Source organism: Trachemys scripta, chromosome 1 (genome assembly GCF_013100865.1).
Source record: "Trachemys scripta elegans isolate TJP31775 chromosome 1, CAS_Tse_1.0, whole genome shotgun sequence".
Taxonomy (NCBI): Eukaryota; Metazoa; Chordata; order Testudines; family Emydidae; genus Trachemys; species Trachemys scripta.
The window spans coordinates 37,097,858-37,118,819 of record NC_048298.1 but is presented as its reverse complement, the minus strand read 5'-3'; the positions used below and the strand labels follow the sequence as shown (position 1 = coordinate 37,118,819).

The window sequence follows — 20,962 nt, the reverse complement described above, 5'->3', positions numbered from 1 at the left end:
GTTCCTCTTTCCCCAGCCCTTGTTTACAACTACAGCAGATACATTTCAACAGGTACATTGTCATGGCAATGCCCCCAATGTTATTTCCTTATCTGGTATTTCTCCATCTTTCTCATAACAAAGTTATTTTTCACAAACAGCTCTTGATGGCTTAAAACCTCAAATTCTTGCTTCGGTTGTCAACACGCAACTCACGTCAAGTACACTTTATCTACACTAGGCCTATATTACATGGATATACAGATTATGTATGGATATACATCTCCCAACACCTGGTGTCAACAGTACGCATTCTATAACTGGAGCAGAGAACTGTCCCCGAACGAGCAGATCCCTCATCTTAATGGAGGCTGACCCTGAAAATGTGCGCGGCTTGGTACCAGCAGATGTTGGTCTGCGCAATTTTTTATCATGCTTGTGTGCCTTGGAACGCTGCCACTTCTCTGTGGCTGGAACTCATGGAAGGCACATCATCCTTTGGCTTGGAGGAAGACTTACTGCTGTGCTTATGTGCATGCTTCCTTGCCTCCCAGCTAGCTCCAGCACTGGGTCTGTAGTTGCAGTACCACTGGAGCTGGAATTGAGCTCTGCAGCCAGAGGCGCACTCCTGAGTTCCACAGGCCAATGTATGGGGGTGGGCGGGGGCAGAGGAGTGTTCCCTGTCCTGGTTTTGACTTCAGACTCATGGCAACCTCTATGAGGTGCTTCTAGAGGTGAAGATCCTGGCCTTCCTGGGTACGGCTTGGGAAGGACTGGTACATACTGCACCTGGATGAAATGTGGGCATCTTCCAAGCAGTAGAGGCAGCGTTGGTGCTTGTCACTGACTGAGAATGAACTTGGGCAAGAGGCACAGATCTTTAAACTTGGAATCTTCGTCATAATCCACTACCTGCATGTAGGTGCTGGGGGAAGGGGGAGAATTGGAAAACACATTCCCCCAGAGTCCAAATCCTACTAAAACTACTACTAAAAACTAGACTATGACAAAACAGCAACAACAGTAGACTAAAACTAGCTATATATAGAATTTCTAAACTTGTTTGCTTTTAAAAGTGCATCAAAGATGAGAGGACACTAGCAGCTCCAACTCAGACTGTGCAGCGGTGAGAAGGAACTGGAGGCGCAGTCAGTTCACCCTACTCTTTATTACCTTGGACAAAACCATAAGGAAAAGCAAGGGTGCATGTGTGGATCAATGGACACTACTACTTTCAAATTCTTTAGCTCAGCAGGCATGGCATGCTTGCATAACCCCTCAGTGGAATACAATAGGGACCATCACTCGAAGAAGAATAAATGGATTAAAAACTGGTTAAGTGATAGGTAGGTTTCAAGGTGTATTTAAAACAGGTAATTAACAAATGGCTATGGTTCTAGTGGGGTCCTCTGAGAATTGATTCTTGGCCCTATGGTATTTAATCTTTTTATCAATGACTTGGGGGAAAAAAAACAATTATTAAAAAAATTTGCAGATGGACACAAATTGGAAGATAGTAAATAATGAAGACAAGTCACTGATATAGAGCAATTTGGATCACTTGGTAAGATGGGCTCAAGCAAGCAATGTGCATTTCAATATGACAAATGTAAGGTTATACATCTAGGAACAAATAATTTAGGTCGTACTTACAGCATAGGAGACTATCTTGGGAAGCAGCAACTCTCAAAAAGACTTGGGTGATGTGGTGGATAATCTACTGAACATGATCTCCCAGTGTGATGCTGTGGCCAAAAAGGCTAATGTGATCGTGGGATGTATAAACAGAATACAGAGTAGAAGTAGGGAGTTTATATTACCTCTGTATTTGGCACTGGTGTAACTGCTACTGGAATTGTGTTCAGTTCTGGTGACCACTTTTCAATAAGGATTTTGAAAATTTGGAGAGGATTCAGAGAAGAGGTACAAGAATGACTGCAGGATTGGAAAACATGCCTTATAGTGAGACTCCAGGAGCTCAATCTATTTAGCTTATCAAAGGGGGAGACTTGCTCACAGTCTGCAAGTACCTACATGGGAGAACAGACATTTGGTAACAGATGGCTCTTTAATCTAGCTGACCAAGGTATGACAAGATCTACTGGTGACTGCAAGTTCAAGCTAGACACATTCAGACTAGAAATAAGGTGCACATTTTTAACAGTCAGGGTAATTAATCATTGGAACATCCCACCAGGGGTTATGGTAGATTCCCCGTCACTGCAGATTTTAAAATCAAGATTGGATGTTTTTCTAGAAAACGTGCTCTAGTTCAATCACAGCTATTGAACTTCAAGCCAGAATTATTACAGGGAAATCCTATGGCCTGTGTTATGTAAGTCAGACTAATTGATCACAAAGGTTATTTATGAAACCTTAAAAATCAAAAACAGTGTCTACATGTTATGCTCTAGTTTAGCCAAGAGTTACTGGGATGGATGCAGGAATTAGTGGGTGAAATTCTGTGGCCTATTTTATGCAGGTGGTCAGACTGAAAGATAAGTTGTCCCTTGTGGCTTTAATCTTGTATGAATTTCAGATTTTTCCCAAACGTATTAGATTGAAAAGCATGACATATAGGTCACTACCTTGTAAAAGGCTATCAGACTTCATGAACCACTGATCAGATCTATTGTAGCAAGACTGTCAGTTGTTTGCTGGGAAACAAAAATAAAACAACCCACAAGTTTTGCTGGTTCAAAATTTTTTTTAAAGAAAACACTGAAGTGACTATAAGCCTTCTATATATATGAGACAGTCAGAACCTCAAATGAAACTGTAGGCAGTCCAGGCTTGATCATATTGTTGCTTGCAGTATTTCTTAATCTTCAAACAGATGCACCAAGTTTTCATAAAGATCACTAGATCGCTACAGTTGAGGTTATTTTTGTACACTATGCTTTATTATTTAAACATTAGTCAGTAAATTTCTAAACATTCTATCTCCCTTATACAGGAAAATAAGCCATATGTATGTTCTCATATTTTTCATGTAAAGAGAATACTTAATGCAGGCCATTCTCACAGGGATGGATTTGCTGAACATTGTTTTTCCAAAACAAAAAATTAAAGTTTGTTTGTTGGAGTAATTGCTGCAGTGTTTTTCTACCTTTACTGTAGAGTGTCTTACTTTTATCTCTAAGTAACCCTTGTAATCTTTAGATGACATCTTCCAAACTAAATTCTAATTTCCTAGTCCCAAATCATTAAGCTGATCCTTTCTGTGAAAGTGCACTAGAAACCATCTAGGTTATCTGCTTGCATGGGATTATTGGCTGCATTTAAAAAAAAAAGTTAGACGTTGCCTAAAATGTAATGCCTTGTCACCACTTCCTTTCTCTCGCTAATATAAGAACCTGGACAAAGCCCAAGTGCAACACAAGCTATGAGTTTCATAAATATGGTAGCTCTATTATAGGTTTTTGTGGCAGTTCAGCCCAAAGAGGCTAAGTCACCCTCAGAAGCTATAGATTTGTTACAACAGGTGAGAGCAAGGAAAAAAACCTTTTGGAAACAATAGCTTTTGTCAGAGAAAAATGCCAGAGACAAAAGAGAGGGGAAGAAGAAGAAACAGAAATGCTCGAAACACCGTAAAAACTATTCTTTTGCTATAAAGCTTTGTCAGAAGCCTGGATTGAAATACTTGCCTGGGTCTGAAGAGAAACTGATACTATATGAACTCAGAGGATTTGCAAGGCAATGAATAAGAGACATTACAAAATCACAGAATATTACAGATACAAAATTAAACAGAAGATGGGGCAAATTCAACATTAGTTCCTGGTTCTTTTTAGCTTCTGTTTTGAGAAGCCAAAAGGGTAATGCTACATTACAGCATGCATAAACTTTAGGTATTTATACTGTTTTGGTACAACAGTTAAGACTTAAGTTAGTACCGCAACTTTACCTTGACATATAGGATTTTGAACTTAAAGTTGTTTGTAGTTAAATTAAAAAAATCCCCTTAAGTTTAGGAATACAAACTATTTAGAAAACAATGCTGAAACTAGAGGTCCTGAGCTTCTGTTTTGAATCAAATGCTTATCACACATTCACTTTCAAATGGAAAAGTCTTCTGGTCATGCCCCAAGCACTGGAAGCTAGTTGTATCTATAGATTAAAGATAAAAAGTGAGGGGAAAAATCATTACAAATGGTGAAGCAGATCCAACCACCCTCCTGTGAATAAGAAAGTGCTGGTTTAGATAAAAAGTTAATTCCTGTGTAGTAAATCTAGTATCTTGCTTAAAAGGGGCTCAGTTAACTTAAATCACATGCTCTAAAAACTGTTCTCTCTTAGTTAAGTTGCTATCATCTTAGAAACCTTAAAAATCTGATTTGAAAATCTATTTCTAAGTTATTGGTGTAAATGCTCAACAAGCAGTCAGCCTATTTGTTTTGATACACAAAGCTCTATTTATGTGCTTTTTAGGCACTCATTGGAATATAATGGCCTTGGTTCACTTACAATTTTTGATGTACTTTTTCCTATTTGTAGGTCTCCAAAGGCCATGCTTAATGACGGAAGAAAAACTTAAAAAAAAAAAAAAAAAAAAATCTAATCCCCCAAATACATATGCACAATTTTGATAAGTTACAATAGTCTATGTAACCTAGAATTTGGTAATTAACACCTATGGGAAAAGAAACGGTTTCATATCCTTAATCGTATCTCAGTATCCACTTTTGCATATGGAAACAGATTTTCCTGTATTTGTCAGACCTTTATTAGAGACTGTATCTGTTTAGAAACACACACAATAAGTTGCCCCCACACCTAAGCATACTGAAAAGGCAGGTACTTACTGTTGCAGAGATTTCAATTCAGAAGGCAAATCGCAACCTACATAAACTCCATTTGCTAGGCTGTATTCCAAAAGAGCACTGAAACAGGGATCCTACCCAAAAAAAAAAAAAAAAAAAAAAAAAAAAGTTATGTTTAAACACAGTAGCACATTTTGAATTCATTTGTGTATTTAAGAGAGTATTAACAGGTGATGCAAGAGTACAGGAGACCTAAATTTATTTGAATAAAGTATGTGTCAAAAAATAGAACCTGCAGACTGATTAACAAAAGGTAATTAAATAATGTTGCTGCATTTGGCTGGAATTTACATTCTCTACGGATAGATTAGTATGTGCTCCTAAAAGTATGAGACATTTCTGAACCCTACATTCTGGAAAAGCACACTAACATTATCTTTTTGATCCATTATAAATGATAAAGCTAATACACACAGGCAGGTGGTGATTCTAAATACACAGAATGCTTATTAGCTGTAGTCCCCTCCATTTCCTTACCTGGAAATGAAAGTGTTTTGCTCCATCCTCTCATCTTAGTCAACATGGATTTACAAAGCAGTATTTTTAGGTAACAATCATGATGTTTAGGTTGATTTGGATACATTGTTAATACCGTGTTAGATTCCCTTTAGGCTTAGTATTCCCAAACTAATCCAAGCACTCTTAGGGCTTCTTTTGGGAAGATTGATTTCTAAATTATAAATCCATATTGACCAAGATCAGAGGAGAGACTAAAACACTTTCATTTCCAGGTAAGGCTGAAGATGGTAACTTAAAGAATGATGCTTCACACTAATTTTATCCATCTAAAGTAGGGTGACCAGATGTCCCGATTTTATAGGGACAGTCACGATTTTTGGATCTTTTTCTTATGGCTCCTATTACCCCCGTCCCGATTTTTCACATTTGCTGTCTGGTCACCCTAATCTAAACATATCTAGAGTGTCCCTATAGGGTAGGGAAGATCGTCAATAGGATGGCTTAGACTAAGGAAAATTCTGGCTGTCCTACTTCTATGTATTTGCTTACTCTTAGGTCCTTTAGAGATGCAGAAGACATGGACAAAAAGCTAAATATTCTAAAGACTTGTAAGTGATATCTGAAAGTATTTTGAGATTGTGGATGCCAATGCCCATTATATTTCTTAGGACATGGAAGTCAATAGCTGTAGTACTAATATATACAAAGTCCCAGCGCAACTGAAGCCAAAAGTTGAGAAATTAAAAATATTCTAGGAAACTAGAAACAGTATGCTAAGGTTCCACCTTGGTGGCATCTCTGGTTTCTAGGTGAAATTTACAAGTAAAAACTCTCCCCTCCCCCAACTGCCCATCCTCCAAACTCTCTCTGGGATCTGAAAGTCAGGTCAGATGCTTTCACGTTTGTACATCACCACCATCAATAGGAGATCATACAGGCCAAATTCTAACTTTATTTTACATCTTTGCAACCCCATTGAAAGCAACATCCAATGGAGCTTCTGTACATGAGAGCAGAATGTGGCTCCACAATGAAAACAATTATAAAATCTACTAATACATTTGCTAAAAGAGAATCCAGCTCACAAACCTAGCACTGCAGAGATAATGCAGCTAACATGAGTAAACAAAATGTATGACTTGACTTTTAGTGACATGTCACTAAAGTCAAGAGATAAGGTGCCAGCTATGCATAGGGACAGGTATACGTTAGGTTAGAAGATGCCACTTTAATCACTTTTCAAAGCAGAACTACACAAAAAAAAGATAGTTACCTTTTCGTAAGTGGTGTTCTTCAAGATGTGTTGCTCATGTCTATTCCACAATAGGTGTGTGTACTCGCCATGTGCACTGGTGCCGGAAGTTTTTCCCCTAGCAGTACGGGGGGAAGAGCCCCCCCCAAACCTCTGGAGTGGTGCCTGCCTGGCGCGGTATAAGGGGAGCTGCGCGCTCCCCCCACCCTCAGTTCGTTCTTGCCAGACAACTCCGGCAGAGGGGAAGGAGGGCGGGATGTGGAATAGACACGAGCAACACATCTCGAAGAACACCAGTTACGAAAAGGTAACTGTCTTTTCTTCTTCGAGTGATTGCTCATATGTATTCCACAATAGGCGATTGCAAGCTATACTTTCTGGAGATGGGTAGGAGTTCACAAGTTCTTGGGACGGAGTACTGCCCTGCTGAACCTGGCATTATCCCTGCTTTGGGAGACTATCGCATAGTGCGAGGTGAACGTGTGAACCGAAGACCACATGGCGGCCCTACAAATGTCCTGTATAGGGACGTGGGCCATGAAGGCAGCCGATGAGTCCTGCGCCCAGGTCAAGTGTGTCCTCACAATGGGCAGTGGGGGGACACCCGCCAGCTCATAACAGGAGCGGATGCACAAAGTGATCTAGTTGGAAAGCCGCTGAGTGGGAAATCAGCTGGTCTCTCGTGTGCTCAGTCGAGGGGATGAACAGTTGCGAGGACTTTCTGAACGGCTTGGTCCGCTTGAGGTAGAAAGCCAGAGCCCGCCTCACATTGAGTGTGTGGAGACGGCGCTCCTCACTAGTTGCGTGAGGCTTGGGGCAGAGGACTGGTAGAAAAATGTCCTCTGACCCATGTGGTAGGCAGAGACCATCTTCGGGAGGAATGCAGGGTGTGGGTGGAGCCAGACCTTGTCCTTATGAAAGACCGTATGTGGCGGCTCAGAGGTCGGCCCTGAGCTCCGAGACCCACCTGGCCAACGTGATAGCAACCAAAAAGGCCACCTTCCACGAGAGGTGAGACCAGGAACATGTGGCCAACGGTTCAAATGAGGGCCCCGTAAGATGAGCCAGCACCAGATTCAGGTCTCATTGTGGGACCAGGGGCTTAGAATATGGGTAAAGCCGGTCCAAACCCTTAAGGAACCAGCCGGTCATAGCATGGGAGAACACAGTGTGTCATTGCACCGGGGGATGGAAGGCAGATATGGCCGCCAGGTGTACCCTGACTGACGAGGGTGCCAGGCCCTGGGCCCTCAGGTAGAGGAAGCAATCAAGGATAAGCTGGATCGGGGCGGCCGTTGGGGACACACTTTGTTCCGTCACCCACCTAGAAAAACGAGACCTATTCGCCATGTAGGAGCGGCGAGTGGAGGGCCATCTACTTTCGAGGAGGACACGCTGAACCTGTTCTGAGCATGTCCTCTCCTTGCCACCTAGCCACTGAGCAGTCACGCTGTGAGGTGAAAAGCTGCCAGATTGGGGTGGAGGAGGTGGCCCTGGTACTGAGAGAGCAGGTCCAAGCGGAGTGGCAATGGCCATGGCGGAGCCACTGCCAGGCCCGAGAAGGTCCCGTACTAGTGTTGCCTGGGCCACACTGGGGCAATGAGGAGGACCCTGGCTTTGTCCATCTTTGTTTTCTCCAGGACCCTGCTTATCAGAGGGAATGGGGGAAAAAGGCGTAGAGAAGCTGACCTGACCAGGACAGGATAAAGGCATCGGAGATAGCGCCCTTCCCTAGGCCCCCCCCCCGGAGCAGAACTGGGGGCATTGTCGGTTCTGCCGGGTCATGAACAGGTCCACCTGGGGAGTTCCCCACCTTTGGAAGAGCTGGTGGGCCACTTCCGGGTGTAGAGACCACTCACGAGGAGAGGAAAAGTCTCTGTTCAGGAGATCCGTCCTCATGTTCTGGACGCCCGGCAGGTGAAAGGCTTTTAGGTGGATGTCGTGTGCTATACAGCAGTCCCACAGACTGAGGGCTTCGTGGCAGAGGATTGGGCCCCGCCTTGCCTTTTGATATAGAACATTGAGGCCATGTTGTCCATGAGGACCCTGACGACCCTTGCCCTTCAGGTGCGAGCGGAAGGCCAGACATGCCAGTCGGGCCCTGAGTTCCTTGATGTTTATGTTTAGGGTCAGGTCTTGCAGAGACCACAGGCCTTGGGTCTGAAAATTCCCCACATGGGCCCCCCAGCCCAGGTCCAATGCATCAGACACCAGGTCTAACGATGGGGCTCTGTCCCTGAACAGGATCCATTGGAGCATATTGCTTGGTGTGGACCGCCACCGCAGGGAGGCGATCACTGAGTTCGGCACGGTGAGGACTTTGTACATTCTGTCCGTGGCCTGGGAGAACTGTGAGGCCAGCCAGAGCTGGAGGGGCCTCATCCTGAGTCTGGCATGGCGGACCACATACGTGCACGCCAACATGTGACCTAGCAGTTGCAGGCAAGCCCTGGCTGTCGTTACCAGGAACACTGTCTGGGGGCAGAGAGGCCCTGGCCGACGTTGCCTCCAGGACTGCCCCGATAAACTCTATACATTATACCGGGACTAACGCAGACTTGGTGTTTACCAACAGGCCCAGGGAGGTGCATGTGGACAGGAGGAGTGCCACATGATCCCCCACCTGCGATTGGGAGGTGCCCTTGACCAGCCAGTCGTCCAGATAGGGGGAATATCTGGACCCCCCGGCGCCTGAGGTAGGCCGCTACCATTGACATGCACTTTGTAAAGACCCTGGGGGCAGTGGACAGACCAAATGGGAGGACCGTGAATTGGTAGTGATTCTGTCCCACCACGATACAGAGGGAGCACCGGTGCCCTTTGAATACATGGATGTGGAAGTACGTGTCCTGTAGATCGAGGGCAGTGTACCAGTCCCTGGGATTCAGGGAGGGGATGATAGAGGCCAGGAACCCCTGCGGAACTTGAGTTTCACCATGTCCTGGTTCAAGCCTTGCAGGTCCATGATGGGCCCAAGCCCCGCTTTGGCCTTCGGGATAAGGAAATACCGTAATACCCCTTGCCCAGGAACTTCTTGGGCACCGCCTCTATCACTCCTAGTTCCAGGAGCCGCCCGACCTCCTGCTCAAGCAGAACCTCATGTGATGGGTCCCCCAGGAGGGACGGGTTGGCCGGGAGAAGATAAACTGAAGGATGTATCCTTGGGAGATGGTTTTGAGGACCCATCGGTCTGAGGTGAGCCTGACCATTCCAGGAGGAAAGCACACTACCGATTGTAAAAAGGGAGCTTTATTGGGGGTGGATCCCTGCTGAGAACTGGCGGGGTAACCCCGAGTATCCCGTCAAAACCACCTTTTACCTGCCTGCTTGTCCTTAGAGGACCCAGGCTGGGGGGCAGGCCGAAACTGCCTTTGCAGGCATTTTCTATAGTCCCGCTGCTTCTTATGGGCAGCCTCGTACTTCGGGAGGGTGGCCTGGGTGAGAGCCTGCTGCGGCTTGAACTTGAGTTTTGCTGGAGCAGGGACATAGAGGCCCAAGGTCTGGATGGTCGTATGGGAGTCTTTCATGCCATGCAGCCTTGTGTCTGTTTCTTCAGCAAACAGAGCCTTCCCGTCGAAAGGGAGATCCTGCACTGACGACTGTGCTTCACTGGATAGCCCAGAGAGCAGGAGCCATGATGCCAGTCTCATGGACACCGCTGAGGCCATGGACTGTGTGGCCATGTCCGCTGCATCCGAAGCAGCTTGCAGGGATGCTCTCGCGGCAGCTGCCCCTTCCTCCACAAGCACCTTAAACTCCTTTCTATCATGCTCCCGGAGGGAGTCCTCAAACTTGGGGAGGGATCCCCAGAGATTAAACTCGTAGCGACCCAGAAGAGCCTGATGGTTTGCTACTCTATCCTGGAAGCTTGATGACAAATAAACTTTTCTCCCGAACGTATCAAGCCTCTGAGAGTCTATGTTCTTAGGGATCGGGGCTGGCTGCCCCTGTCGTTCCCTGTGGTTGACCGACTCGACCACCAAGGAGTTGGGCACCAGGTGGCTATACAAATACTTGTGCTCCTTAGTGGGTACAAAGTACTTGCATTCCGACTTCTTAGAGATGGGTGCCAACAAGGCTGGTGTTTGCCACAGGGCATTTGAAATTCTTGCCGCCCCTTCATGGAGCGGCAAGGCCACCCTGCCCGGTGCCGAAGGGGACAGCACATTGAACAGGGAGTCTGAGGGCTCTTCTTCCTGAAGGTGGAGGCTCACTGCTACCCTTTTTAAGAGGTCTTGGTGGGCCCAGTAGTCGTCCTGTGGGGCTGCAATCAGCTCCTCCAGATAGGGCGAGGAGGCCGGTGCGGTGCTTTGGGTGTCGGCTGGCACCGGAGGATCCACCACCTGGTCGGACTCCGGTTGTGGTGCCGAGGACACGAGTCCCACCCACTCCTTTCTTGGCGGTCTAGGGATGGAAGCCAACAGTGCTTCCGACGTTCCAGCCACCGAGCGAGTCCCCACCGGGAGCTGCGCCGGCGGCCACAGTGCCCAATGGGCCGGCCACGATGCTCAGTGCCACTGAGGGTTAGGGGAGCGCACAGCTCCCCTTATACCGCACCAGGCAGGTGCCACTCAGAAATCGCAGAGGGCGCTCCCCCCTACGGGTACTGCTAGGGGAAAAACTTCTGGCACCAATGCATGTGGCGAGCACGCACACCTATTGTGGAATACACATGAGCAATCACTCAAAGAAGAAGAAAGCAGTGTTCAACACTGTTTTGAAAAAAGTTTCATATAAAGGAGAATGAAGAGGCATTGTTTTTCACACCAAGTACACAAAAACTCAAAACAGTTCATAGCTCCAAAATACCATACAATTACTGCACACATTTCTGTTGTTTTTGTTTTTTCCCTGTTTAAAAAAAAAACACCATCTTACTTTTACAAGAACATGAGGATTTCCCACCAGAATAAGCAAAGCCTTTGGTCTGGTAATTGCCACATTAAATCGTTTTGCATTAGAGAGGAATCCCAAGTAGTATCTATCATCATCAAATGAGCCCTCATTTGATCGTACCTAAAATTAATAGACAAACAAAGCAACAGTCAATAAGTGAGAAGGAAACTCACCAAAATGTACTGCAGTCATAATTTGTTTTCTTTTCTTCTGTAGTAAGGATGGATCAGAGTAAGCATATAAGAAGCACAACTTCACCCCACCAACTATGTTGCCACTCTAGATAGCCCTACACAAGGCAAGTTCTCCAGATGAGACTGCTTAAGGAGAATGGTGTGTAAAGTGGTCCCAGTGAAGCAGCAATCAGGGGTGTCAATCCTAATTCATGAGAAATTAGTAGTACACATCTTAATGAAGAGTACCATCTTAGTACATTATTTAATTGTATTGGTGAAGGTAGGTAATGCTCAGGAGAAGTTCTACTTGATTGACCCACAGACTAAGCTATAGTATTTGTATATGGAATAGTATTGCACGCTTTCTTACAATGCCCAGACATGCCTCAAACCTAAATGGAGGGACCATCTTCTACAGACAACTGGTACTCTGGGACCACAACTTATTACACTTCACATTGTTCCCTTGTACTCTCCCTGTATGTTATATCCACCTATTGTCTCCTATTTAGATTAGGAACTCTTTGGGGCAGAGACCATTTTCACTTGTGTGTGCGCACGCATGCACCCAAGCTCAATGGGACCTCATGGTTAGGGTGCTAGCATGGAACTCAAGAGCTAGCAATACCTGCTCTACCAGACTTTCTATGCAACTCAGGGCAAGTCACTTATCTCTGTACCTCAGTATCCTCACAGGTGTGTTGTGAGAATAAATAAGGCCTGGTCTACACTAGGCGTTTAGGTCGAAGTTAGCGCCGTTACATCGAATTAACCCTGCACCCGTCCACACCGCGAAGCTATTTAGTTCGACATAGAGGTCTCTTTAATTCGACTTCTGTACTCCTCCCCGACGAGGGGAGTAGTGCTAAATTCGACATGGCCATGTCGAATTAGGCTAGGTGTGGATGGAAATCGACGCTAATAGCTCCGGGAGCTATCCCACAGTGCACCACTCTGTTGACGCTCTGGACAGCAGTACGAGCTCGGATGCTCTGACCAGCCACACAGGAAAAGCCCCGGGAAAATTTGAATTTGAATTCCTTTTCCTGTCTGGCCAGTTTGAATCTCATTTCCTGTCTGGACATCGTGGCGATCACAGCAGCACTGGCAACGATGCAGAGCTCTCCAGCAGTGATGGCCGTGCAGTCTGTGAATAGAAAGAGGGCCCCAGCATGGACTGATCGGGAAGTATTGGATCTCATCGCTGTGTGGGGCGATGAGTCCGTGCTTTCTGAGCTGCGCTCCAAGAAACGGAATGCAAAGATCTATGAGAAGATCTCTAAAGACATGTCAGAGAGAGGATACAGCCGGGATGCAACGCAGTGCCGCGTGAAAATCAAGGAGCTGAGACAAGGCTACCAGAAGACCAAAGAGGCAAACGGACGCTCCGGATCCCATCCCCAGACATCCCGTTTCTACGAGGCACTGCATTCCATCCTAGGTGCGGCCGCCACCACTACCCCACCACTGACCGTGGACTCTGAGGATGGGATATTGTCCACGGCCGGTTCCTCGGACATGTTAGCGGACGGGGAAGATGAGGAGGACAAGGCAGTCGACAGCGCTTACAACGCTGATTTCCCCGACAGCCAGGATCTCTTCATCACCCTTACAGAGATCCCCTACCAACCGTCCCCAGCCGTTAACCCGGACACAGAATCTGGGGAAGGATCAGCCAGTAAGTGTTTTAAACATCTAAACATTTATTTTTAACAGAACAGGAATATTAAGAACAACAAAAATGGGTTTCTCATGATTAGTTTGCCCTAGGCGCTTAACGTTTCAGTCCTGGGCAGTGCAACTATTGAAAAAAAATCGAACAATGTCCGGTTTAGCATGATTGTTCTGCCCAAGCCGCTCTACTGTTTAGTCCCTGCCAGTGCAGCTACAGTAAAATGCGGTCTATATGTCCGGGGATAGAGCAGAAATCCTCCTGGGACATCTCGAGGAAGCTCTCCTGGAGGTAATTGGAAAGCCTTTGCATCAGGTTCCTGGGGAGAGCGGCCTTATTGGGTCCTCCATAGTAGGAAACGTTTCCGCGCCATGAGACAAGCAAGTACTCAGGGATCATTGCCCTGCAGAGCAGGGCGGCATACGGCCCTGGTCTTTGGAGGCTTTCCCAAAGCATTCTTTCCTTCTCACTGTCTGAGATCCTCATCAGGGTGATTTGCACCTTAAAGACTAACAGATTTATTTGGGCATAAGCTTTCGTGAGTAAAAACCTCACTTCTTCGGATGCACAGAGTGAAAGTTACAGATGCAGGCATTATATACTGACACATGGAGAGCAGGGAGTTACTTCACAAGTGGACAACCGGTGTTGACAGGGCCAATTCAATCAGGGTGGATGTAGTCCACTCCCAATAATAGATGAGGAGGTGTCAATTCCAGGAGAGGAAAAGCTGNAACACTCTATGTAGAGGTCCAGTCTGTCATTTCGACCGTCAGGAGGAGTCCACGCAGAGTTGTTCTTCTTGTAGTGTTGGTAGGAGGGTTCCTGTGGGTCAGTGCACTGTTCAGTGGTGCGTTGAAAATATTCCTTGAGTCGGAGACGACGAAAGTAGGCTTCCAGATCACCGCAGAACTGTATCATGTTCGTGGGGATGGTGGGACAGAAAGAGTCCCCGAGATAGGACAGACTCTTCTGCTGGGCTAAGTGTGTGGTTGGAAAGATTGACAATGTTGTTAGATGAGTTGAGGGTACCATTGTTATAGCCCCCAGTGGCAGGTATTAGTTTAGATAGCTTACAGTCCTTTTTCCTCTGTAGAGAAGTGAAGTGTGCATTGTAAATGGCTTGTCTCATTTTTGTAAAGTCCAGTCACGTGGAAGTTTGAGTAGAAGGCTGGTATTGTATGAGAGTCTCCAGTTCTGAGAGCTCATTCTTGATCTTCTCCTGTCTGCTGTACAGGATGCTGATCAGGTGGTTCCTCAGTTTCTTTGAGAGTGTGTGGCACAGTCTCTCACCATACTCAGTGTAGTATGTTGATTGCAATGGATTTTTTACCTTCAGTCCTTTTGGTATGATGTCCATCTGTTTGCATTTGGAGAGGAAGATGATGTCTGTCTGTATCTGTGCAAGTTTTTTGTTGAGGTTGATGGATTTCCACTCCATACGGCTAAATTTAGTGCCTTGCATGGTGTCAAGTATCAGGGGGTAGCCGTGTTAGTCTGTATCTACAAAAACAACAAGGAGTCTGATGGCACCTTAAAGACTAACAGATTTATTTGGGCATCAGGGTGATGTCACTCATGGTGACCTGCTTTGAATTAGGTAGGGGAATGTTAGTGTTGGGACTGCTTGCCCGTTCCTTTACTGAACTGTAACCGCTGGTTTGCAGCCACGTGGTGTAGGCGTGAGAGGGGCAGCATACAGGGATCTTTCCCAGGGACAGCCGTGTGGGGGTGGGACAGGGGCAGAGTTCCTGCTTGCCGGATTGCTGGCAGCAGGGACTGACATTGCTTTCAATGTGAAATGAGGCCAGTGCTAATATTAAAGTTTTAAGCTGCCACAAGTCTACGGCTTACCATGTCTGCCTGCTACAGAAATTCCGGTGTCCTGCCCCGCTTCTCAAATCTGCTGTGCAAGACCCCAGGCACTGAATGTGAAGGCCGAGAATTCGACCTTGTGCTGAGTGCGCATGTGATAGGTGCTGTGCATGGTCTTGTTCACAGAGAAAGACTATGTTCTTTGTTCACAACTACATTTATCTTTCTGAGGAATTCACTCCCTTTTTCCCATTCCCACAGCCACATCTGCGACTGTCTCACAACCTAGCCTGGCATCACACTCCCAGAGGCTAGCGCAGATTAGGCGTAGGAAGAAGAGGACACAGGAGGACATGTTCTCAGAGCTTATGGCCTGCTCCCGAGCCCAGGCAGCACAGCAGACCCAGTGGCGGGAGAACTTGTTCCAAATGCACCAAGCAAACATGGATCGGGAGGACAGGTGGCGGCAGGAAGACCAGCAGGTGACTCAAACGCTGCTTGGACTACTGAGGGAGCAAACGGACACGCTCCGGCGCCTTGTGGATGTTCTGCAGGACCGGAGGCAGGAGGACAGAGCCCCACTGCAGTCTCTCTCTAACCGCCCTCCCGCGCCACCAAGTCCCATACCCCCCTCACCAAAAGTGCAAAGAAGGAGGGGCGGCAGAGTCCGTGCTAACTCTCACTCCACCCCTGCAGAGAGCTCTAGTAGTAGAAGGCTCTCATTCCCCAAAATTTGACAAGTTCTTTCCTTCCCGCCTCACACAAGCCCCCGTCGAAGTTTCACCTCCCAGTTCCATGTGTAGTTGATAATAAAAAATACATTTCTGTTAATTACTGTTTCCATCATGTTCTTTTGGAGGAGGGGGGAAGGGGTTGGTAATTGGACAGGACAGTCACCTTTGGCAGGGTACATAGGCGGGGGCAGGTCCAGCAGCAGGGCACATACACAGTGCAGTGACTAGTTACCCTGGTCAGTCTGGGAGGTGGTTTTCATGTTCTGTGGTGGGGGGTGGGTTGCTCTGTGACTTTGTGGCGGGGAAGGGCAGTTACAGATCTTAAGCGGCGGTCCTTATCCTGGATCACAGAGCCACGCAGCAGGGGATCTGTAACCGTCCTCCCCCCGCCACAAAGTCACATCGCCCCCCCCATACACACAGTCCCGAGGGGTGACAGGCTCCGTTGAAACAACCAGTCCACCACAGCGGAGCCTGTCAATCCTGGAGTTTAGAAGCTTCATTTGCGTCAGTACACTACACCCGCTCCCCACCACAGTCTACGTCCCAGTTTTAAAACATTCCCGCGAAAACAGTAATAAAGACAACGGTGTTCATTAACAAAGTAGAAGTGATTTTATTTCTAAACGTGTGTTGGAAGGGGGTGAAGGGGGTATGTAACTGGAGAGGATAGTCAACATTAACTGGGTAAAGAAACGGGGGCAGGTTCAGCTTCTCTGTACACTAACTTAAAAGTCACAGGTTACCCTGCTCAGTCAGGAACCTAGCTTTCAAAGCCTCCCGGATGCACAGCGCGTCCCACTAGTCTCTTCTAATCGCCCGGCTGTCTGGCTGGGCATAATCAGAAGCCAGGCTATTTGCCTCAACCTCCCACCCCGCCATAAAGGTCTCCCCCTTGCTCTCACAGAGATTGTGGAGCACACAGCAAGCTGCTATAACAATGGGGATATTGGTTTCGCTGAGATCACAGCGAGTCAGCAAGCTTCTCCATCTCCCCTTGAGACGTCCAAAAGCACACTCCACCACCATTCTGCACTTGCTCAGCCGGTAGTTGAAGAGTTCTTTTTCAGTGTCCAGGGCACCTGTATAGGGCTTCATGAGCCAGGGCATTAGCGGGTAGGCTGGGTCCCCGAGGATGACTATAGGCATCTCCACATCCCCAACAGTTATTTTGTGGTCCGGGAAGTAAATACCTTGCTGCAGCCGTCTAAACAGACCAGAGTTCCTGAAAACACGAGCGTCATGAACCTTGCCCGGCCATCCGACGTAGATGTTCGTAAAACGTCCCCTGTGGTCCACCAATGCTTGCAGCACCATGGAAAAGTACCCCTTTCTGTTAATGTACTGGCTGGCCTGGTGGTCCGGTGCCAGGATAGGGATGTGAGTTCCATCTATGGCCCCACCGCAGTTTGGGAATCCCATCGCTGCGAAGCCATCTATGATCGCCTCCACGTTTCCCAGGGTCACTACCTTTGACAGCAGTACATCAACGATTGCCTTGGCTACTTGCATCACAACAACCCCCGCAGTAGATTTGCCCACGCCAAAGTGGTTCGCAACTGACCGGTAACTGTCTGGCGTTGCGAGGTTCCAGAGGGCTATGGCCACTCGCTTCTGGACAGTCAGGGCTGCTCGCATCAGGGTGTCCTTGCGCTTCAGGGCAGGAGACAGCAACTCACAAAGTTCAAGGAAAGTTCCCTTCCGCATGCGAAAGATTCGCAGCCACTGGGATTCATCCTAGACCTGCAGCACTATGCGGTCCCACCACTCAGTGCTTGTTTCCCGGGCCCAGAATCGCCGTTCCACGGCATCAACATGACCCATTGCCACCGTGATGTCCTCGGTGCTGGGTCCCGTGCTTTCTGAGAGGTCTGTGCTACTCTCAGACTTCAGGCCCTCACCACGGTGCCGCAGCCTCCTCGCCTGACTTATCTGCATCTGCCTCAGGGAAAGGTGGATGATGAGCTGCGAGGCGTTGAGAGCAGCCACAACTGCAGCGATGGTCGCAGCGGGCTCCATGCTCGCAGTGCTGTGGCGTCCGTGCTGTCACTGACTAGAAAAGTGCGCGAACTGATTTCCCGCTGGTGATTTCAGGGAGGGAGGGCGGGAGTGATGAACGGATGACGACAGTTACCCAAAAGCACCCTCGAGACATTTTTTTTACCCAGAAGGCATTTGCGGCTCCACCCAGAATTCCAATGGGCAGCGGGGACTGCGGGAACTGTGGGATAGCTGCCCACAGTGCACCGCTTCCAATGTCAACGCTTTCCCCGTTACTGTGGACTCACAAAGTCGAATTACTGTCCTTAGTGTGGACACACACGTTCGACTTTGCAATATCGATTCCAAAAATTCGATTTAAGTAAAATCGAACTACTCTCGTAGTGTAGACATACCCTAAGTTAAAGACTGTGAGGCACTCATACTATGGTAATGGAGCTAAGATCGAGATAAGTACTATCACAATACAAGTAATATGGCTTGGAAGCATTAGATTTTTATCTGTAAATGTTGATAAATGTCAATTTCACCATACAGAAACCAGTGAAAAAGTATTTCCATTGATAATAGAAATTCACAGATTGGTAAAGCAAGAAAAATGCTGCTTGAGAAATTAGAGTTTGATTTAAGGCTATTTAGTTTGTATATTTTGACATACGATACTGAAATTTGGTTTTAATGGTTATGAGGCTTTAACTTTTTGAATCTCAAAATCTACTGTCATTAATTGTCTGACCCCCTCATAATTTTCTGCAACTCTGAAATTTAAAGTTGATAAAAATTTTAAAAAATGCTTAAAAATAAACAGATTATCCATCAAAACTATATAAATAAAAATCAAATTCTGCCAAGCCTACAAATTTACGAGATGATAAGATAGTTCAGTCTCCATCCATGTTTGGTGTTGGTGCTTTTAGAGAGACTACCAGCAAAGGTATCAAATAAGGCAGTGATTCTCATTAAGAAGTGGGCTGAATGTTAACTTTCATCTGTAGACAGGTTCATTATTATAGTGATTAAAAGTTTTCTCCTCTATAGTTACTAGCTTAAATCTACACAATATTCAATACCCCGATTTATGTTTAAATGCATTCTAAGTTTGAAGTAAAGTCATACCCTTGTATAAAATAAACCTTGTGACTAAAATGGAAGAGATAATTGTTACAATATAAACGTAAATATTTACCAACTACTACAAAATAATATCTGACATACTACAGTATTTGCTTGTACTTAGAAAAGGAAGTAGTATCTTAGGTGCTGTGATACATAAGTGGTAGATAAAAAATATGTTGGCTTTTAAAATGGGGATTACTGTTGTATAAAAAAAAATTGCATTTTTACATACTGTCGATATGATGATCACCAAGTACTCCTGCCCTTGAAACTCCTCTACAGAACCAACTTTAATATCCATCAAATCAACATTTCGCAGAAGAAATCTAATTTTTTCTACCTATAAAACAAAAATATTTGAAGGAATTTGTTTTTAGATGAAATAACTAGTATCTTTCATACAAAGTGTATCAAAAATAGGACCTAATGTACAAAATTGTATACCTCTCAAAGTATTTGCATCTGGATTGAGAGCAAATGTTCTAACTGGGAATGATTAACAAGAGCTTCTAGATAAAGTACAAAGTTAACATGGGGGAGTGCCATACCTGTTGCCAACCTAATAGGTAAAGTACCCAATAACACAGTTTAGGTGTGATTAGTTGTCTATGGACAAAGTGAATCTCAACATTTTAACCTGCAACTGATACTTTTTCAGTTTCAAATTAGTTCACACTTCTTGGCCTTTTCATCACATTAATATAGCTCTCAAGAATTTCAACATTACAAAATTTCTTGGTGTGAACTGAGTTACTATCCAGTCTCTCCACAGTTTTCTCAACTGCTTCTGTAAGTAGGCAGAAGACCAACTGTGATGGATCTGGGGACTTTAATGAGAGGGAGAGGAGCAGAATGTGTCTTTTTTCATTACTGCTAGCTTTTTATCAGATAGTTTAATAGAAATATTAAATATGATTGACAGTACAATACATAATGCGGCTAGAAAAGTAGTCCAAAGTTAGCAATATTTTCTTGCAATAAACAGCACTAGTAGTGAATCAAAAATATGAGTTTAAATACAGAAACTTATCATTTATAAGCATCCAAATCAGACCTGTTTACGATACGGTGTAATCACCCCAATATCAGTCACCGACACTGCATTGTTAACATGTTTCGCAAGAAGGCAACAATAACGCATTACTTGAACTGCTTCTGTAGGATTAAACCAAGAGGGGTTGTGTCCTTCACGTGTTTCACTACCCTGCATTAGGAGAGAAGAAAATAAAGACCATATATTTAGGGTTGTTGCAAATTTAGTGATGAATATCTGCTGATTATCTTCTTAATACTTAGGAGTTGGTTTGGAAAGGAGTGTTATACAGCAGTGTTGGCTAATTTGATTAAATGTATCTACATGGTCTAGAATTAGATTGAGGAAAAACAAACAAGTCCTTCTCCAATTACTGCACTTCCAAGCACATGAAATTTATGTTACTAGAGAAGAGTTTCCCACCTATCAAATCTTCCTTAATTCCCCAACCCCATTTTAGTAAGAATATTTTACATACCCTCATGCCATGAAAAATTAGTGGAAACCCCTTCCTCGGTAATTTTTCCCAGCCCAACAAAGAAGTTACTACTGAAGGGTCTGCACAAACTTCCAGCTCTTTATGATAAAACAGTTTAGATGGCAACGTAAGCAGTGTAGAATGTGATCTGTAATTCTTCAAAAGCTTTGTAACCTGCAAGGAAGAAAACTCAAAGTTCATGAAATGAAACTGCACACATACCATTACATCCTGCAATTCTTGCCTTTCTCCCAGCACAGACAGAGAAGTTTATTGTCTGCACTTTTCCTCTAATCCCTTCACTTGCCCCAGTGACCCCATCCCATCACCTGATCTCCTCCACACCTACTCTCATCCCCTCATTCTTTTCCTTAATCCCTCTCCCTCACATCTAACTCTTTTTCCTGACAATACAAGCATACTTAAGTCTCTCCCTTCTTTAAAAAAACCCTCTTAAACCCATTTGTCTCTCCAACTACCCATCTCCCTTTTGTCTCTAAGTTCGTTGAATGTGCTATCTACAGTCAC

At 45.6% G+C, this 20,962-nt stretch overlaps 1 protein-coding gene across 2 annotated transcripts in view; it reads right to left on the bottom strand.

The window, feature by feature from the left end:
- Positions 1-2,860: 2,860 nt before the first annotated feature.
- The window catches only part of MOV10L1 (Mov10 like RISC complex RNA helicase 1), an 81,305-nt gene continuing 63,203 nt past the window's right edge, over positions 2,861-20,962 (bottom strand). For both annotated transcript variants that reach the window (XM_034767520.1, XM_034767528.1), the window contains 6 exons: positions 20,435-20,608; positions 19,978-20,127; positions 19,156-19,263; positions 11,392-11,529; positions 4,785-4,876; positions 2,861-4,089 (listed from right to left, as the gene is read on the bottom strand). In XM_034767520.1, the coding sequence (XP_034623411.1) occupies positions 4,080-4,089; positions 4,785-4,876; positions 11,392-11,529; positions 19,156-19,263; positions 19,978-20,127; positions 20,435-20,608 (672 nt within the window). In that variant the 3' untranslated portion in view covers positions 2,861-4,079. The remainder of the gene's footprint in view (positions 4,090-4,784; positions 4,877-11,391; positions 11,530-19,155; positions 19,264-19,977; positions 20,128-20,434; positions 20,609-20,962) is intronic.